Source organism: Penicillium longicatenatum (assembly GCF_028827895.1).
Source record: "Penicillium longicatenatum strain IBT 33135 chromosome Unknown contig_2_segment0_segment0, whole genome shotgun sequence".
Taxonomy (NCBI): Eukaryota; Fungi; Ascomycota; class Eurotiomycetes; order Eurotiales; family Aspergillaceae; genus Penicillium; species Penicillium longicatenatum.
Window position 1 is genome coordinate 2,016,257 of NW_026643120.1, and position 16,429 is coordinate 2,032,685.

The window sequence follows — 16,429 nt, forward strand, 5'->3', positions numbered from 1 at the left end:
GAGATCGCGGGATGATCAAATGAAGCTTACATGGACATGTTGATCACTTGCGCGGGGCATGCACACCTAATCTCTGCCTTGGATTTCAGGCGCCATAGTACACACGTGACGATCTTCCGGCTTGCAAACAATTTTCCCGAATGTCCCTGGGATTCTAAACGTCGAGCTCATCCGCACCATATCTCTCCCAATATACACTATGGCTGCCAGGGAGCCATCTAGATACCTGACAAGGGCATTGCCCCGGGCATTTGCACCTTCTGCTCGTTCCCAGGCCTTTTTAGGACGGCGCAATGTCTCCGACGAGGCTCCGGTCAGGCGTCTGTCGGACTTGGAGACCGAGTCTTCATTGATGACGACTGTGTCTGAAGATGCAGCAAAGTCCTTTGACCCTATTGCGCGAAGCAAATCCCGCAGAACACAACTTCCGCGGAGTCGGTACGTAATACTCAAGTCACGATTTCACTCCCTAAGTTTTGTGGCAGCGAATAGCTATCTCTCATGCGAACAAACAAGCTTGACTAACACCTCAATCTCAGATACCAATTCCGTTCCCCGAAGTACAACCGCGGTCCTCTTCACCCTCACCAACCGCCACCTCCCTCCGATCCCTCTTCCCGTCTCTTCGTCCCGGGCCCTTTCGCTCTTCCCCGTGCCGAGCAAACCTACAACTCGACCATCGCATCTGATATTCTCACTCTTTGCTACGTGCACACTCCTCCGGGCTTCACCCCTCCTCCCAAAGCACCGCGTCTGCGTGAGTGGGACGACAGTTCGCCATACCACAAGAACCGTCCTCTCCGCGGACCCCGTGGTGGAGACGTGCTGCGGTTGATCCGCAAGCCGATCAAGTTCAACAACATCCCCAAGATCGAGCGCATTACCATTCACAGTTACGTGAAACAGGCGGCGCAGGATAACTCTGCGTGGTTGCACGTTGCTGGTATGGCTGTTCAGGCTATCTCCAATGTGCGCGTGGAGACCTACAAGTCCAAGGCCAGTGTTGCTACCTGGAGCATTGCTCCCGGTCGCGACACTGTGGCTGTCAAGGCTGAGCTCCAAGGTGAGACTATGTATCACTTTTTGGGCAAGCTGATTGATGTGGTCCTCCCTCGCATCAAGGATTGGCCCGGTGTTAAGGGCAGCAGTGGTGACAGCAGCGGAAACATCACATTCGGTCTGGAACCTGAGAATGTTGCCATGTTCCCCGAGATTGAGGTCAATTACGATATGTAAGTTTGTCTTTTATGCCGTGGACCCGTCATATCAGGCTTCTAGTTCTAATTTTTACCCCAGGTACCCTCCCAAGATGATTCCTGGTTGTCACATCACCCTCCACACAACTGCCAAGGCCGACAAGGATGCCCGCCTTCTCCTTAGCGCCATGGGAGTCCCTTTCTACGGAAAGATTATCCACTGAAGTGCTAGATAGGTCGCATACGGCACCACTAGCCCTGATTTTCCTATTATTTCCTTGGGGCGTTCCGTTCCTACAAAACCTGTAACTTTAGAGGTGGCCTGCATAGTGATCATGGCGATTCACCAACCTTGTGTATTATTTCCAATTTCCAATTCATGTCAAGCGAAATACTTCGAAGAACAAATTCCTCCTAGCTCTCTCTCGATACGCCAAGTAGATATTATATGGGACGTTGGTGATGATCATCATATTTTAAGAATATTAAACATGCGTGGCTATGGATATCATGGTACAGACGAGAAGAGAAGACAGGAGTAACAAAACCCACATTATCCCAGCTTTGGCATAGCCAGAAACTTACACTTCAACAACTCATCCGCACTAGGCCGCTTCTCATAATCAACCTGGAAGGTCATATCCAGGAACTCAACTGCCTCTTGGCTAACATGTTCCGGTGCCGGTGGGCGAGCTTGGTTACTACCGATAGCGAAAATAGCCTGAAGCTGACTGCAATCGGGGAAGGGATGAGCACCAATAAACATCTCGACAACCAGACAACCCAAACTCCAGATGTCAGCCTTCTTTGTGTGGGCCGTTTGCCGTACAACTTCGGGTGCCATCCAGTAAACGCTACCTTGCAGAGAAGGACGGTTGAGGTGGCCACCACCACCATGGCTGGCTCGGGATCCGAGCACATGGGATGCTTCGACACGCTTGGAAATACCGAAATCGGAGATTTTGACTCCACCCTTGTTGTCAACGAGGATATTGGCACCCTTGATATCACGATGAATGATATCTTTGCTGTGCAGGTAGGAAAGACCTGCCAGGATCTGCCGGACAAAGTTCTTGACCAGGGGCTCCTGGAAAGTGTTGTATTGCTTCAGCATAGTGGCAATTGAACCACCGGGCACGTATTCCAGGAAAATATTCAGGTGTTCTTCATCGGCAGCTGTGCCCAGGTATTGCACAATGTTCGGGTGATGCATTCCTTGTAGAAGCTCAATCTCATGCTTAAGGGCAGTGACCATTAGGTTTTTGCGTTGATCGAATTCCGTGCCCTTGGTGCCGGAAGGAACTTCAACCTGCTTCACAGCCATAAGCTCTCCAGTAATGGAGTGTAGAGCCAGGAAAACACTTCCGAAAGAACCCTCGCCGATAAGAGAACCCTTCATCCAGTTCGCCGGTGCAAAGTGATTGCCAGCCAAGAAATCGGACATGCCTGGGTCCTCTTCCTCTTCTTCCTCCTCTTCATACTCGGCTACCATAACACTCATTCGATCATTACTGGAACCACCGTCGGTAGCAGCAACACTCATACTCTCCTCCAGCAGGCTCTGCCGAGAGGGATTTGGCTCATCTGACCCACTGTCAAGTGAGACATAAGACTTGCGGTTTGGCTCAGTTGTTGTTGGAGATTCCTCTTGGAGTGGTTGAAGGGTGCTTGACGCAATAGAGTCGCGGTATGAGGATTGGGGAAGGTTAAATTTAGAAATAGACGTGGGCCGCGCACGCGCCGCCGGTGCTCCGCCTTGGTGTTGAAGCCAGGCATCGGCAATGTTAGGCATTGGGGGGATAGGAGGAATAGAAGGTAACGGTGGAAGTGGAGGCGCATCCTTAAGGCTCGACGCAACACTGTAGTTGCTAACAACACTGAGACGACTTGCAGCACGGCTGAGACGTTGCGATCTCCGCATTGTCTTTTCGATATCTTGGCGATCATGACTAGGGAAGAAGGATGGAAGCTCGTGAATAATCATCTCACTTGGAGGTCTCTGGCCGAAGAATGACCGAAGCTTGGCCACTGGGTTACGTTGATCGCCTGGTGACATCTGGTCCTGCTCAATGGAGGGAGTAGACCGACTGCGGGGTCCTTGTGGAGAGACTGGCTGCTTGGTGTTGATAACCTGCCAGGATTCACCGGTGAGCTGTTGGATTTTGTGTTGGTTACGGCGATTGGATCTGTTCAGCGCGATTTGATGGGTAACAGAACTTTCGTCCACAGCCAGCTGTGACGCTCGTCGAAGTTCATCACCATCCGGCTCCCCAGCGTGAATCTTTCGCAAGATCAAACGACCGCGTTCGGACTTGCTGACGCCTTCACAAATTTCCATAAGCTCGCTTTCAGTCAACCGCCTGCAGTTTGCCAGATCCGGGTCTAAGCCGTCCAGAACATAGAAACAGTAATTTCTGTACTGGTGCTCTGGCAGCTGCAGCTTCTTCAGAACACCAACCATCACCTCATCTGGTGTTTTGCAGTGTCGAATATCAAGGACCTTGGTCTGTCCACCAGTGTAGATCACGCGAATCACAGGTGAATTAGGAGGGAGTGGGCCCATCGTCAGCCCGTCAAGACTGGGATTCCGCGGGTGAGAGCTTCTCGACCCGTCAGTGGCAGTACGACCGGTCCCTGAGCCCCCTGATGATGGTTGATTGAGATAATCCTTGCGCCAGGAGTCTCCAGGTGTGCCAGGTTGTGATGATTTGCCAAATTCCTCCCCTAGCTGAGACATGCGTCCATTGCCGAGAGATGGGAAACCGGAGAAGCGCGAAGTTTCAGAGGACAGGGCCGCAGCCTCCATAGCAGCTAGTTTGTTCTTTTCCAAAGTCAGCATCCCAGTCACATGTGAAACGACAAAACTGCATACAATATTCTTTTGCCTTGGATTCACCATGGCTTTGTTCCGAAGTTGTTTGATTGCGATAAAGATGCGCACTCGGTCGCCCACTTTCTTGATGCCTATCTCTTGCAATATCTTCTGGTCGCAGTCGATCAGATTGTCGCCGTTAAAGTTATTAGCTATAGCGGCGTCAGTTTTCCCCCGGTTGGTCTCAATCACAAGGGAAATAATACCTCTAAATATGGATTCATATTGACCGCATTTGATGCTGTGTAGCCAGGCGACCACCTTCTTCTCATCCCACGCCCTATATATAGTCAGTCGGTGTCGTTGGTGACTCCATTTCTAGCTTTTTCTAACCGAATGGCCGCAAGCTCATCCTGTCCGTCGGAGAATTCGGACTTCGTTGGGCTTGTAAAGCCAACTCCATCCGCTTTTGTCGCTGTCGCGGGTCGGGAGGTTGTCGTGTGATAGGCCGTCACCGGAGTTGGTACCCCTAGGGGGCCAGCAGAGTACTGGGTTTTAGCCAGCATGGTTGGACCGGGTCCTGCCACAAGCTTTCCTTGCTATTTCACTAGATGAGGACTGATTGCGGTCGGAGCGCCCTTGCCTCTGCGGACAAGGGCCGTTGGAGCCGAGGTTCGATACGCAGCCGGAGGAAAATGGAGATCGGTCAATACATAATCGCAGCAACTAAGGGTTTGTGATCAGCTTTCGTCCCATGGCTTCGGGGCAGGTTGTTAAATGATGAGGCTTGGGGGCCAAGAGGGGCAATGTTCATTCTGGGGCGACCACGACATAGCATTGGGGTCCAGTGGCCAGGATGACAGAGGGCTGACTGACCTGCGTTGCACAATGGTAAAGGATATGCAAAGAATCCTGGGTGGGCGGGATTGGAATTGGGGGAGAAGGCGGGTGACGACCAATCTTGACGTCTGAGCTTTTTTGGGGTGAGATCGGTGGAAAGTGGACTTAGTGTGGTCGAGATCGGGCGTTATCGAGATAAACTCCCCACTTAATAGAAACACAACAAGGAGAGGGACCTGGTCAAGGAAATGAAGGAAGATGATCCGAGGGAAAAAGAAGTCGCACAGAGCATGGATGAATCAAAAATGCAGTTCCTCGCGAGATAAAGTCTTGAACCGTGGTCTGCATCAAGGGGCTCCCCCACACGTTTCAAAGGTACGGAAAGATTGGTGTCATCTTGTCTCATCCCTGTATTCCGAGGCAATTCTTATACTTAAGATCTGAGATATATATGGGATAGATAGCATTTAAAGATCTAGAGATTATTTGTCGGGTGCGGAGACTATGAGTTTCCCATAAAAAATGTCAGGGACTTATGGAGTTGACTATGTAGATTTTTATATATATTGACCCCGTCCGTTGGAAGTGCACGATGGGCCCCACTGTTGAAACAGCGACTCAATAGCCTGAAACTGACCTTGACTATATTAAGACCCATCCGAAATACGCTGATAGGGAGATTAAAACACACACAATAGATAGTTTAATATGTTAAATTAGATAGCATGATTCATTGAACCGTGCACACATATTTAATGCTGAGCAGTCGCAAGAGCTCTGGCCCTAACTTCATCGGCCATGTTAGGGCAAAGATTTGCACCTTGAAAGCGCTTAAACATGATCGTACATCAGTTCTATTATTACATTAGCGAGCCCTTCGAGGATTGAGATCCCAACAAATCTTACAATCAAGGCATCTACCTAGGGCCATTCGTCCGATTGATCTAAGCGCTGTTGGCATAGTCCAAGTCAGTTTCGAATAGATATCCCATTGATCGGCTCTCACTTTGACAAGGGATTCACAGGCTCTATTGACTTCTGAACGATGGAAATATCGGTCTAACGTCCACGTGGGCTCATTCTCATGTCGTGCCTGCACTCTTCTGTACCTGCGGAAGACCGGAGTAACGGGCCATAGAATTGCCGTGGGAAGAACCCGGTAAACCAATAAGATCCCAGGTGCCCGGACTTCCAAGGCTGTTCTAGCAGGAGGTATGGGGTCGTCACTGCTGCTTTTTTCATCGGGTATACTAGAGTAGTTAGTCAAAGTTCTCTGTTTACTCCGCATAGAAAACTCAATGTTTTGCATTGGCATTGGCATTTTTCCAACTACGGTCCAGCATGACCTCTCCGCACCAGTGGAGTCGACGTGCATAACGGAACCTTATGTCGGCCACGACGAAATAAACCACCACTAAGGTCCATCACTATCCCCCAGAAGATGCATTATCTATACCTTTAACCACCAACTATACTTATTGTCTGGTTGTTTCAAGCAACACGTGACCGTGGCTCCCCCCCTCACACAGCGCACTAAAACCCCACAGTTCTTTTTTTTCCCCGCTCAGTTCCAAAAGGGCCTCAAATTCTTTCCCCTCTCTGCTCCCCCAAATCGGAAATCCCCAACTTTTCCCCCATGGAGGACGACAAAGCTGCCAAAGTCAAGAAGAAGGGGACCACTCATCGAAAGTCCCTTTCCTGCGAGTATTGCAGCCGATCCTTTGCTCGCTTGGAGCATCTCCAACGCCATCTCCGCACTCGTTGAGTAACCCCCCAAGGCCTCCCTAGTATCTGGCTAACGTGGGACAATCCAGATACCAAAGAGAAACCTTTCTCATGTGACATATGCTCCAAATCTTTCGCCCGAAGGTAAATCAATAATTAACCTGCTCCCGCCCCATATCACATCCCGTCGCATTCGGCCAATCGCTTATTCCCATGCACCCGCAGTGACCTTCTAGTGCGACACGAGCGCCTGGTTCATCCTGCTGAGGCTGCAGCCGGTCGAGAGCATCGTACACACAACGGAAATGAGAGCAGTCATCATGAAATTCCAATCCAGTCGACGATAATTCAGCCCGCTCATCACGAGTCGCGCATGCTCGAGCTGGCCGACGCCATCCCCGTCCACACCCAAATCGCACCTCCACCTCCCGAGGTACAGATCCAACCACCCCCAATAGTAGAGACCACACACTTCAATCCATCCTGGGGCTATGACCTTAATCTATTGTCGCATGCTGCAAGCCATGTCGCTTTGGAAGGACAACAGGAGAGCTTGGATTCAATCCGAAAATCATCGCATTCGGTCGGCACACCATCACAATCTTTTCAGGCGCCAGAGAGAGCCATTACCGATAATTATGGTTTAGAGCCCTCCATACTTGATCTGACAGATTTGGGTGACCCGGTTCAAGATTTCACTGTCTTTTTGGAAAGCGTGGGCCTGTCGTCGGATTGGGACTCCGGGGTATTCTCATCAGTAGAAGAACCAATGTTGCCTCCAGGTATGCCAATGGATTCGAAACCTCATGTCCGAGAAACAACATCTTCGACCAGGCTGGGTGGGGAACTTATGAGTGACCCACGAATGCATATGGATGAGCAGCCGTCTTTCTCTAACTTTGGATCCCGATTGCCATCGCTTCAACCCGAATCTCATGAGATTGAGGATCGCATTGGTCTTCAGGATGAAGGGTCACGGCCGGCTTGGGATATCACCAATTCCGATCGGCAAGTCTTTGTCTCAAAGCTCGAAGAATTCTCGTTCGTTCTTCCGAAAGGCTTTGTTCCGCCCTCGCGCCATGCTTTATCAAGGTTCTTCGCCGGATACATCAACGGATTGAATGAGCACCTGCCTTTTGTGCATGTCCCCACTTTATCTATCGCCAAGTGCTCACCGGAACTCACCCTAGCGACAGCAGCTGCGGGATCGCACTACCGGTTTGAGAATGGCCGAGGAATCGAGCTGTTCCATGCGGCGAAAGCCATATTGTTGGAGCGCCTCCGCCGAAGAGACAGCCGGCAAGTACCTCTTCCCACGTGGAACTATATCTCCCCGCCTTCCGGCTATCCCAATTCACGGGGTTCTTCGATGATCTCGAACACAGCGAGCAGTCCCTTCCAAGCCCAACACCATATTCCAAATCAACCTTTTAATGCCTCAATATATACGCCTGATGACTCAGATGCCCATATGGAAGTGATACGAACCTTTTTATTATTGACCGTATTCGCATCCTGGGAGAAGCAGCCGGAACTTTTGCGAGAGATTCTCTCACTTCAGAGCACGTTAGCAAGGCTTGTTCGAGAGCACGGCCTTACGGAGCCACCACCTACCATGGATCCCATCAGCTGGGAAGAATGGGTGCGAAGAGAAGGGAACAGGCGGACAAAGCTCATCGTATACTGTTTCTTCAACCTACACTCCATCATGTATAACATTCCTCCCTTAATTCTCAACGGGGAGCTGAAGTTGAATATGCCCTGCTCCCATGATTTATGGAAGGCAAGCAACGCTTCTCAATGGCGCCGAGTGTTCCGCACCCGTCAAGGCTCTGATGTACCTTTCCAAGATGCGTTTGCTCGACTTTTCTTGAGATCTTCTACCTCCCTACCATCCGCCCCGATCTCCCCTCTTGGCAACTATATCCTCATTCACGCCATCATACAACAAATATTTTTTGCCCGTCAACTCTGCCTCTCTGCGCCAAATATGCAAGGCACCAGCTTGAGACAAGAAGATCTCATCGTCCTCGACAACTCATTGAGTGCATGGAAGGCTTTATGGAAACGCACACCTGAATCCAGCATTGATCCCCAGAATCCAGCTGGTCCTATCGCGTTCACATCCACTGCACTCCTCGGTCTGGCTTATATCAGGTTACATGTTGACCTAGGGCCCTGCCGACACCTAATTACCCAGGACCCAATGCAGATTGCTATGGCCTTAAGCGAATCACCGCCTGTTATCCGCAGCCCGCGGCTAATCATGGCCTTACTGCACTCCGCTCACGCTCTCTCCATCCCTGTTCGACTGGGAATCGATTTTGTGGCAAGGACTCACTCGTTCTTCTGGAGCATTCAGCACTCCCTCTGCAGTCTTGAATGTGCATTCCTTCTGAGTCGATGGTTACTCGCCATTCCCGCAACACAGCCAGACCAGCGGCTATCGGAACACGAGCGCAAGCTTCTTTCGTGGATCAAAAGCATGATGGATGAAACCGACATGGCTGTTGATCCGCCCGGGCCACCAGATATGGAATTCATGGCTAACCCGTATAAGGTGCGGCAGTTGAGTGTCGCTATCGTCCGTGTATGGGCCCGCACATTCAAAGGTAATACTAGTTGGGCGATTGTGGACCTTGTTGGCTCGAGCTTGGATGCCTATGCGGACCTCCTAGAAAATTAAACGGATCCGAGGCTTGTACGCTTTTGGAACTTCAAAATCTGGACGCAGTTTCCTGTATTTAGGGAATTGCTCTGATGCCATGACCTGGCTACTCTAATGATGTTATTGCTCGATGGTTTATATATCTCCAGTCTCTGTTTTTGTTGCTTTCTGGTGGACATGATGACTGTCGGAGTTCTGTACATGTGTTTTGGGATTTTTTGGAAGGATCTTCTGGGAGAACTTTCTATTTATTGTATGTAACATGACTCGTGATTGGTGTCTATACCCGGTACTGCGTGTTTGCCATTTGATTCAATGAAATCTCTCTTCATGCGCTTCTTTCAAGTCTCGTGCCTTTCCCAGATGTAAATCTTAGAACTGATCGTCCAATCCCTGTCTATGAAACCCAGGGTTGTTGAAGTTATTCCTGCTTTATCCACCTAAAATGCAGCAGACTGTACTTGATGAGCAATGCTCTTCCTGTCAAGTGACATGAGCCAAGGATTTATTGCTCCATTGGAAGCCCTGTTTCTTTATTGATCACTTTGACTTACTTGCACGCGATCTAGGGAGCTACTGGCACGGAAAGCCTTTCAACTGGCATAGATTTGTAGAGTGAACCTAAGTCTACATTATTATGCTACGGTAGACTTAATTGATTCAAGTAATGCAAGCGAAACTGAGCAGCCCTACAGTAGTGGTCCATCCAAAATCCTCCGCGGAGATTAACATCATCTGCCGACTGCTCAAATGTGTCAGGCTCATACACAAACGAAACCTTGGCGCCAACCTTTAAGATTTCTTCTCTATCCTTTTTCACATCCTCAAGACCGAATGCAACGCTAGGAATTATCAGCATATCATGTCTAAGATGTCAGCAGTCAGGGGGTTTTCTCACCTTTTGATCAACGCCCTCTACGTCAATAAAGCCGTAGGGAGGCTCTACGGATTCTTCCCATGCCTAGTAGGGGGTATGAGCAAATACAACAGAGTGGAAAGTAGGTTGCCGCAGACGTACCGACACAGTGCCATCGATTCTCTCAGACATTGTGGAGGAGGATTTATGAGTTGAAGACGAAGTATATGATCAATATGTAGGGATGATAGCGAGGATAATCATGGAATCCACCAAAGGGTACCACGATTTATATACGATATTTTGGTTGGGACATGGATTTCCCCGCTGTCAGGCGCTGTGTTTCACGGTGGTAACCATCTACTCATGCAGTGGAGTGGCTGCCACGTCAATGTGTATGCACATTAGTGCATTTTACCGAAAATACATGTTCAATATTGCTGTTTACTGAGATACCAGTGTAGCCACAGTGACCCCATCTATTGATGCAGTGATCCATATTGGCAATCGCTACCATATCAGTGGGGATGCATATTCCAATATGCATGTGAAATACATTGTTGGTGCAGTACAACCAGCCCGGGATGTGACTTCCTCACCAGAATATGAGTATCGGCGACACTAAGGCAAAATAACAGACTGGGTATTAAACAACCTTGGAAGTCTCTCTAAGATAGTAGCCACGCCATTCCCTATCTAGCCTACTGGATAATAAACTACTTAAGAATGGGACATCATTTCCGAGTACTTCCGTGGCTCAGGTATTGGTCAGCTGTAGGAATGCATTTTGGCTCTCTGACGATCATTGAGATTCATCCCCTGCTTGCATGAACATGCAGCATCTTGAGTCGTCTGAGCCACTCTTTACATCTCTTCCACTTGATACATCCCTGTGTAAAGTCTCCATACGTCCCATACATGCTTCCATTGATTTTCAAGCTACTGTCCATGAACCCCGCAGTTCTAGGCTTTCTAGGTTTTAGTCCTACTGGGGTTTATTCAAAAGCAGAAGCATCCCAGGTCGGGAGACATACAATACGTCTCAACTTGATGCACAAATAGCAACCTACCAATTACATCTCTTCCCCTATTGATCAGCCGTTAATTCAGCCATCATCATCTTGAAAGTGGGAATGTCTATTTTCTATGGATTTACGTCCAACTAACGTAGTATCTGTTCAGGCAGATCATAAAGTCCCAACGTCAAAGTGGAACGGTCAAATGGTTCAATCCGGAGAGGGGATTTGGTTTTATCACCCCTTGAGTCCGGCCCAGATCTGTTTGTACACTTTCGGCACTCGACGGTAGTGGATTCAGGACCCTCGAACAAGGGCAGGCAGTCACTTTTGTAGCAGTGTACGGGCCCAAAAGCGGATCTGTGAATGACGTCCAGGTGGTTTCTTAAGTTATCGACGAAAGCGTCTCTATAAGATATTTTCCCCAGGGCTCTTCGAATTCTGTCTGAAAGGGCATTTCGCTGTAAATGAATAGTATCAATGAGAAAGCGGACAGTACTTAGTTTACATGATTTAGGAATAGATATTGGAACTTGGACTCAACTTGGAACTTGGATGGTCTCCAGGACTCTAATCATGAAAATGCAGCTCTTGTTCTTCATCCAACAGGTCTATTGTATATTTCATCAAGACCTCGAATGCGATCCTTTTGCCCGGTTCCTCGTCACACTAGAAGGCACAAACCGAAGCGCAGACATAGACCGCTCCAGGTCATCAATTTCCATATCATCTGGGGTCGGGGTTTTCACTTGTATTGGCGGAGGATTGGTTTGAGATGCTGAGCTCCGCCGCCGCAGCCGCCCTTCATTGATTGACGAGATAGACGCCGTGGAAATGCGCCGTCGGGTGCGGTCGCTATTCATTGGCCGCAGCAGGGAGGTTTGCTTGTCGATTCCATCATTTATGATGTAGAAATTGTAGTTCTAGCAGTCTTGTAAGTTTTCGTTAATTCTTCAGGGTTTGTAATTCATACTCGAGGAAACATGTGCTTATCCACCAAGTGCAGTCTCCGCTTCTGGGGAGTCGAGCATTTCCTTTCACACGTCTCAACAAAGCAGCCATACTGCATGATTAACCAAATGGTTAGAAATGGCAAATATATGCCTTAATCGTGCGTAAAGAAGCATGATTACTTACGGTTTTCTCCCCTCGTGCCCTTCGAGCCGCTGCGAGAGGATCATGATTCTCCTCGATATGGAGATTCAAAAAATGACCAGTGGGGAAGTTCTTGCTGCACTGTGAACAGCGATTAACATGTGCCTGGGCATAATGAACTTCATAGTCCTCGTAGGAGGTGAATGACAGAGTCTCTCTATGCGGCGGTAGCGCACAATGCATAACCTCGAAGAGGGGGATAGAATCCCGCGCGATCTTCGCTCGTTCCGAATCGGCAAGTGCAATACTGTCTGTATATATTGGGGACCTTGATGGTGACTCCGGGTCCGAGGAGTGTGAACGACGTCGAAAGCGTTTGGACATGATCGCAACCTTCAGGCTTAGTGTCGGTCAGAGATGTGACCGGTCCACTTTGGCGGGGCTCAATGCAATAGGGACGCAAGGATTGGCTCACTAGATGAGAGCGTCATGACATGGATTTAGGTTGAAATATAGAATAGAATCAGAAAGAAAAGCGACATGCCAAGTATAAAACTCTCGGCATAAAATGGAATTGTACGATCCCAATCCCCACTTTGCTAAGCGCCCAATCACATCCCCCCACCAAAGGGGGGAGTTTCCGCGCTTTTGCCTTTTACTCCACGCTTTTTCTTGATATCGAATCGGAAATTCCTCTCCTCCTTCCCATCACGACTGATGGCTTGGCCACTGTTCTTTACGTCCGACGTCTTTCAAGGAGCCATTTGACGGGCGGCCCAGCGGGATTAACGGACTTCCCGAGCATGGCGTCCTCGTTCCAGGATGCGTGGCAGTGAGTGCTCCTTGCCCCCAGACAGCGACCACACCGAAGGAAAGAGGGGGAGAATTGTGCAATACATGATGCTTACTGAGATCGCGTTCAGAACTACGCTCGACGCTGAACGCGAGCTATTGCGATGCCTCGGTGACAAGGAACCAACCTTCGTGGAGTTCTCGCACTATTTATCCGAGTCAGTCTTATTTCCGCCCGCGCACCTCTCGGTCCACGCTGACTGGATGGGTTTTCTTTGAACAGGTTCCGCACAGCAGCCCAGAATGCCATTCTCCTGGATTTCGATGCCGCCCGCGAATATGATATTGAAGGTCGCCTGTGGGATGCGCACCTGAAACTCAACACCCGGTTTCGCAAGAAGCTGTCTCGCGTGAGTGCCGACCACTGAAGGAGGCACGTAACAGGATCCAGCTGACTAGTGCGATTTGGATAGCACAAGGAGGAAAATGTCAAGAAGAAGCCGGTCGAAAAACGGAAGCTAGAGAAGCATTACTTGGACTTCATCAAGTCGAGCCAACGATTCTACCGCGGATACATTCAGCATCTCTCGTCTCGCTTTGCCGGGATCTTGGAATTGGAGAAGGTTGCCTGCAAATTCAACTTCGAGAGTGCGCACTACCTTTTGATCTCCTTGACAAACCGTTTATTGAAGGATACTAATGCTCTGTTGTTCAGATCTGTCCGCGCAACCTCCATCCACGGTTACTCCTGACTTGCGCAAGCGCATCCTCCAATCCTGCCATGCAACACTCATTCGACTGGGCGATCTCTCTCGTTATCGGGAAACGGAACTGGTCAGTAAAGATCGCAATTGGGGCCCAGCCATTGGATATTATGATTTAGCTTCGGTTATCTACCCTACCTCTGGCGCTTCACACAACCAACTGGCGGTCATTGCGCTCGCCGATGGCAACCATTTTCGTGCCACCTATCATCTCTATCGGGCCTTGTCCGCCCGAGACCCCCATCCGTCGGCCAAGGGAAATTTGGAGATTGAATTTAGAAAGGTCATGAACGCATGGGCCAAGCGGGAGCTGATCCGTCCCGAAGATGCGGGTATTCCAGGTAGAGCTTTGGCTCCCTGGTTTGTCTACCTGCATGCGCAATGTTACAAAGGAAATGATTTTTCTGAGCATGATGAATTAGAGAGCGAAGTCATGAGCCAGTTCGCTGTGGATATTCGAGAACAAAGGTCACTGGAAGGCACGCTCCAGAAATATTGTCTTGTCAATATTGCGGCAGAGGATTTCGCTCGAGCGCGATCCACCGAAGAATCGGCGAATGCACGCATCTTCTTCCAGCGCATCAACGTCAAAACATTTTTCACATTGCTGCAAATCCTCCTGGTTGAATTGGAACGCTTTGCTGTGGAGGATTCGGACACCAAAACCACCGACAATGTCCCAGACAAGGTGACTGTGGTCGCCCGTCGTATCTTGCCTGCACTGCGGCATTACAGTTCCTGGCTCCTCACCACCTGTGACTTTCTTCTTGCACAGAAAGAAGAAAAAGACTCAGCTCTGTCTATTCAAATTCAGGAATTTTGGAAAATATATGCAGGAACCCTAACTCTCCTTGCGTCTACGTTCGATGTGGTGCATCTCCCGGAGATCGATTATCTTCTAGAGGAGGATGAAGAGAGCCTAGGATTTGCGCCTCTAGATCAAGAAGCCACTAGACGCCGATACTACGCTACAGATGAGCAGCTCAAGCCAAGGGTGAATGACCCTGGTGTCGAAAGAAGTCATCCGAATATGGAAATGCTATACCGAATTCGCGAATTTGTTATCGATGGCCTTGATATGGTCGTGAGAAATAGAATCCCGGTCGTCCTTGTGGATGACGAGGACAAGAAGACATTTATCTATCAGGAAGATGGACTGCCCTCTCAATTTTTCTCCAGCCCCCATATCCATCAGGATACACTCTCCAGCGCTAACATTGAGCGAGAGGATATTCCACTACCGACTCAAGATTCCATTTCTGTTGCCGAGGGTCACAGCTTGTTTGGGGGCTCTCAGTCTGCCTCTGCATCCATGTCTGCTAATATGAACCGTATTGTGGAAGGTGTTGAACGCCTCGTTGAGTCTGATACATATGAGAATGCGCCTGATGTTCCTGGTCAATTTGAACCATTCATGCCTGACACCGGAGACATGCCCACCCCATCCGGCCATATCAGGCCTAGTTCTCATGCCTTCCCCTTCAACGAGCAGGGTGTACAATCGCTTGGCGCAAATATGGCCCCTCCTGGGCTCGGTCCGCCTAGTCATAATGCCTCAGAGGCTCTTCGCGCGTCCTCGGCTCAGTCATACACGCCATTTGCCGCTCTGCCCAGTATTCCCAGCATCTGGAACACTTCCTCTCCTGGTCCCCTGAGGGGTGCTGCATCCCCGCGCACTCCACCCGGTCTAGGCCAACAGGCCCCATTACATTCAATGGCCCCGGTTGGTGCCAATGTTTCTGAACACTCTCCATCTCAGGAGCAGATTGCCAACGAGCTACTTCGGCAGAGTATCATGGGTCAGACTCAGCTCACAGATTCTTACGAAACACCTACTGCTCCTTCGTGGATGGCACCCTCCAACATGTCCGCTGCAGGTCATCCTCGTCCTCCCACAAATCAATGGGAGCGAGAGCCCCTCAGCCGAATGACGTTCGGATCCTACCAGTTCCCCAGTCAAGCTAAGTCGAGCATGCCAGCTCCATCTTGGGCCAATGATGCCTACATCGCCAGCAGTTTTGCGTCTGGTGCGGGTCAGTACCCCCCTGGACTTGGTTCTCACCGCAAAACGGCCACCCAGCTCGGTGCAATCGGCCAGACTCCGCCATGCGGTCAAGGCGGCTGATCTAAGGTGTCTTCCCGGCTTTAATTACGATAAGTATGAAATATTGCACTATGTGCACAGTGCATACAGCCCACATCTATCAGCTATGCGAGAAAAGAGTGATATCGATATCCTACCTGTGCAACCGGAGTCAATTTTCCTAGTTACGCAGATATCACCGTATCCGTGTACTCTCTTTCCTCGGTTCACATTGACAAAGACTATACCTAGCACAGACAGCATGGACAACGAGATTGCCCGTGCTCATTCTGGCATTCCCTTTCCGATGCAGCTGCGGTTCTGGAAATAGATCCAGCAAAAACTTTTTTGCCTTATCATCCTCGTCGGGTTAGGAATGCTCATGGTATGCTTTATATTAAGATACATGAGTATCCGCAAGACCCTCGTTCCATTTTCCATTCTGCAGTCCTCTCCTTTCAGCTTTCCTTGTAGAGGATGGTATGCACTGCGTGTTCAAGACTCAAGAACGGGGATTGAATCGAAATGTTGCACACATAGGAAAGTCCTTGTTTCACATCGAGCTTATTCTTTTCATTTCTT

General features: G+C 49.6%; 5 protein-coding genes across 5 annotated transcripts; 3 read left to right on the forward strand and 2 right to left on the reverse strand.

The window, feature by feature from the left end:
• Nucleotides 1-199: 199 nt before the first annotated feature.
• N7484_003279 (mitochondrial 54S ribosomal protein uL5m) lies at nt 200-1,420 on the forward strand (the record flags this gene model as incomplete). The annotated part of the gene is made up of 3 exons (XM_057113699.1): nt 200-438; nt 540-1,232; nt 1,297-1,420. 3 exons carry the CDS (start codon nt 200-202, stop codon nt 1,418-1,420), a joined length of 1,056 nt encoding a protein of 351 aa, XP_056973839.1.
• Nucleotides 1,421-1,749: 329 nt separating this feature from the next.
• N7484_003280 (STE11 family mitogen-activated protein kinase kinase kinase) lies at nt 1,750-4,574 on the reverse strand (the record flags this gene model as incomplete). Its single annotated transcript, XM_057113700.1, has 2 exons — nt 1,750-4,348; nt 4,402-4,574. The coding sequence occupies 2 exons, from the start codon at nt 4,572-4,574 to the stop codon at nt 1,750-1,752; spliced, it is 2,772 nt and encodes a 923-aa protein (XP_056973840.1).
• A 1,910-nt stretch (nt 4,575-6,484) lies between these two features.
• Nucleotides 6,485-9,259, forward strand: N7484_003281 (fungal specific transcription factor domain-containing protein; the record flags this gene model as incomplete). Its single annotated transcript, XM_057113701.1, has 2 exons — nt 6,485-6,608; nt 6,810-9,259. The coding sequence occupies 2 exons, from the start codon at nt 6,485-6,487 to the stop codon at nt 9,257-9,259; spliced, it is 2,574 nt and encodes an 857-aa protein (XP_056973841.1).
• Nucleotides 9,260-11,739: 2,480 nt separating this feature from the next.
• On the reverse strand, nt 11,740-12,592 carry N7484_003282 (uncharacterized protein; the record flags this gene model as incomplete). Its single annotated transcript, XM_057113702.1, has 3 exons — nt 11,740-12,036; nt 12,087-12,176; nt 12,251-12,592. The coding sequence occupies 3 exons, from the start codon at nt 12,590-12,592 to the stop codon at nt 11,740-11,742; spliced, it is 729 nt and encodes a 242-aa protein (XP_056973842.1).
• A 438-nt stretch (nt 12,593-13,030) lies between these two features.
• N7484_003283 (uncharacterized protein) lies at nt 13,031-15,889 on the forward strand (the record flags this gene model as incomplete). Its single annotated transcript, XM_057113703.1, has 4 exons — nt 13,031-13,218; nt 13,284-13,410; nt 13,474-13,648; nt 13,716-15,889. The coding sequence occupies 4 exons, from the start codon at nt 13,031-13,033 to the stop codon at nt 15,887-15,889; spliced, it is 2,664 nt and encodes an 887-aa protein (XP_056973843.1).
• Between the last annotated feature and the right edge of the window lie 540 nt (nt 15,890-16,429).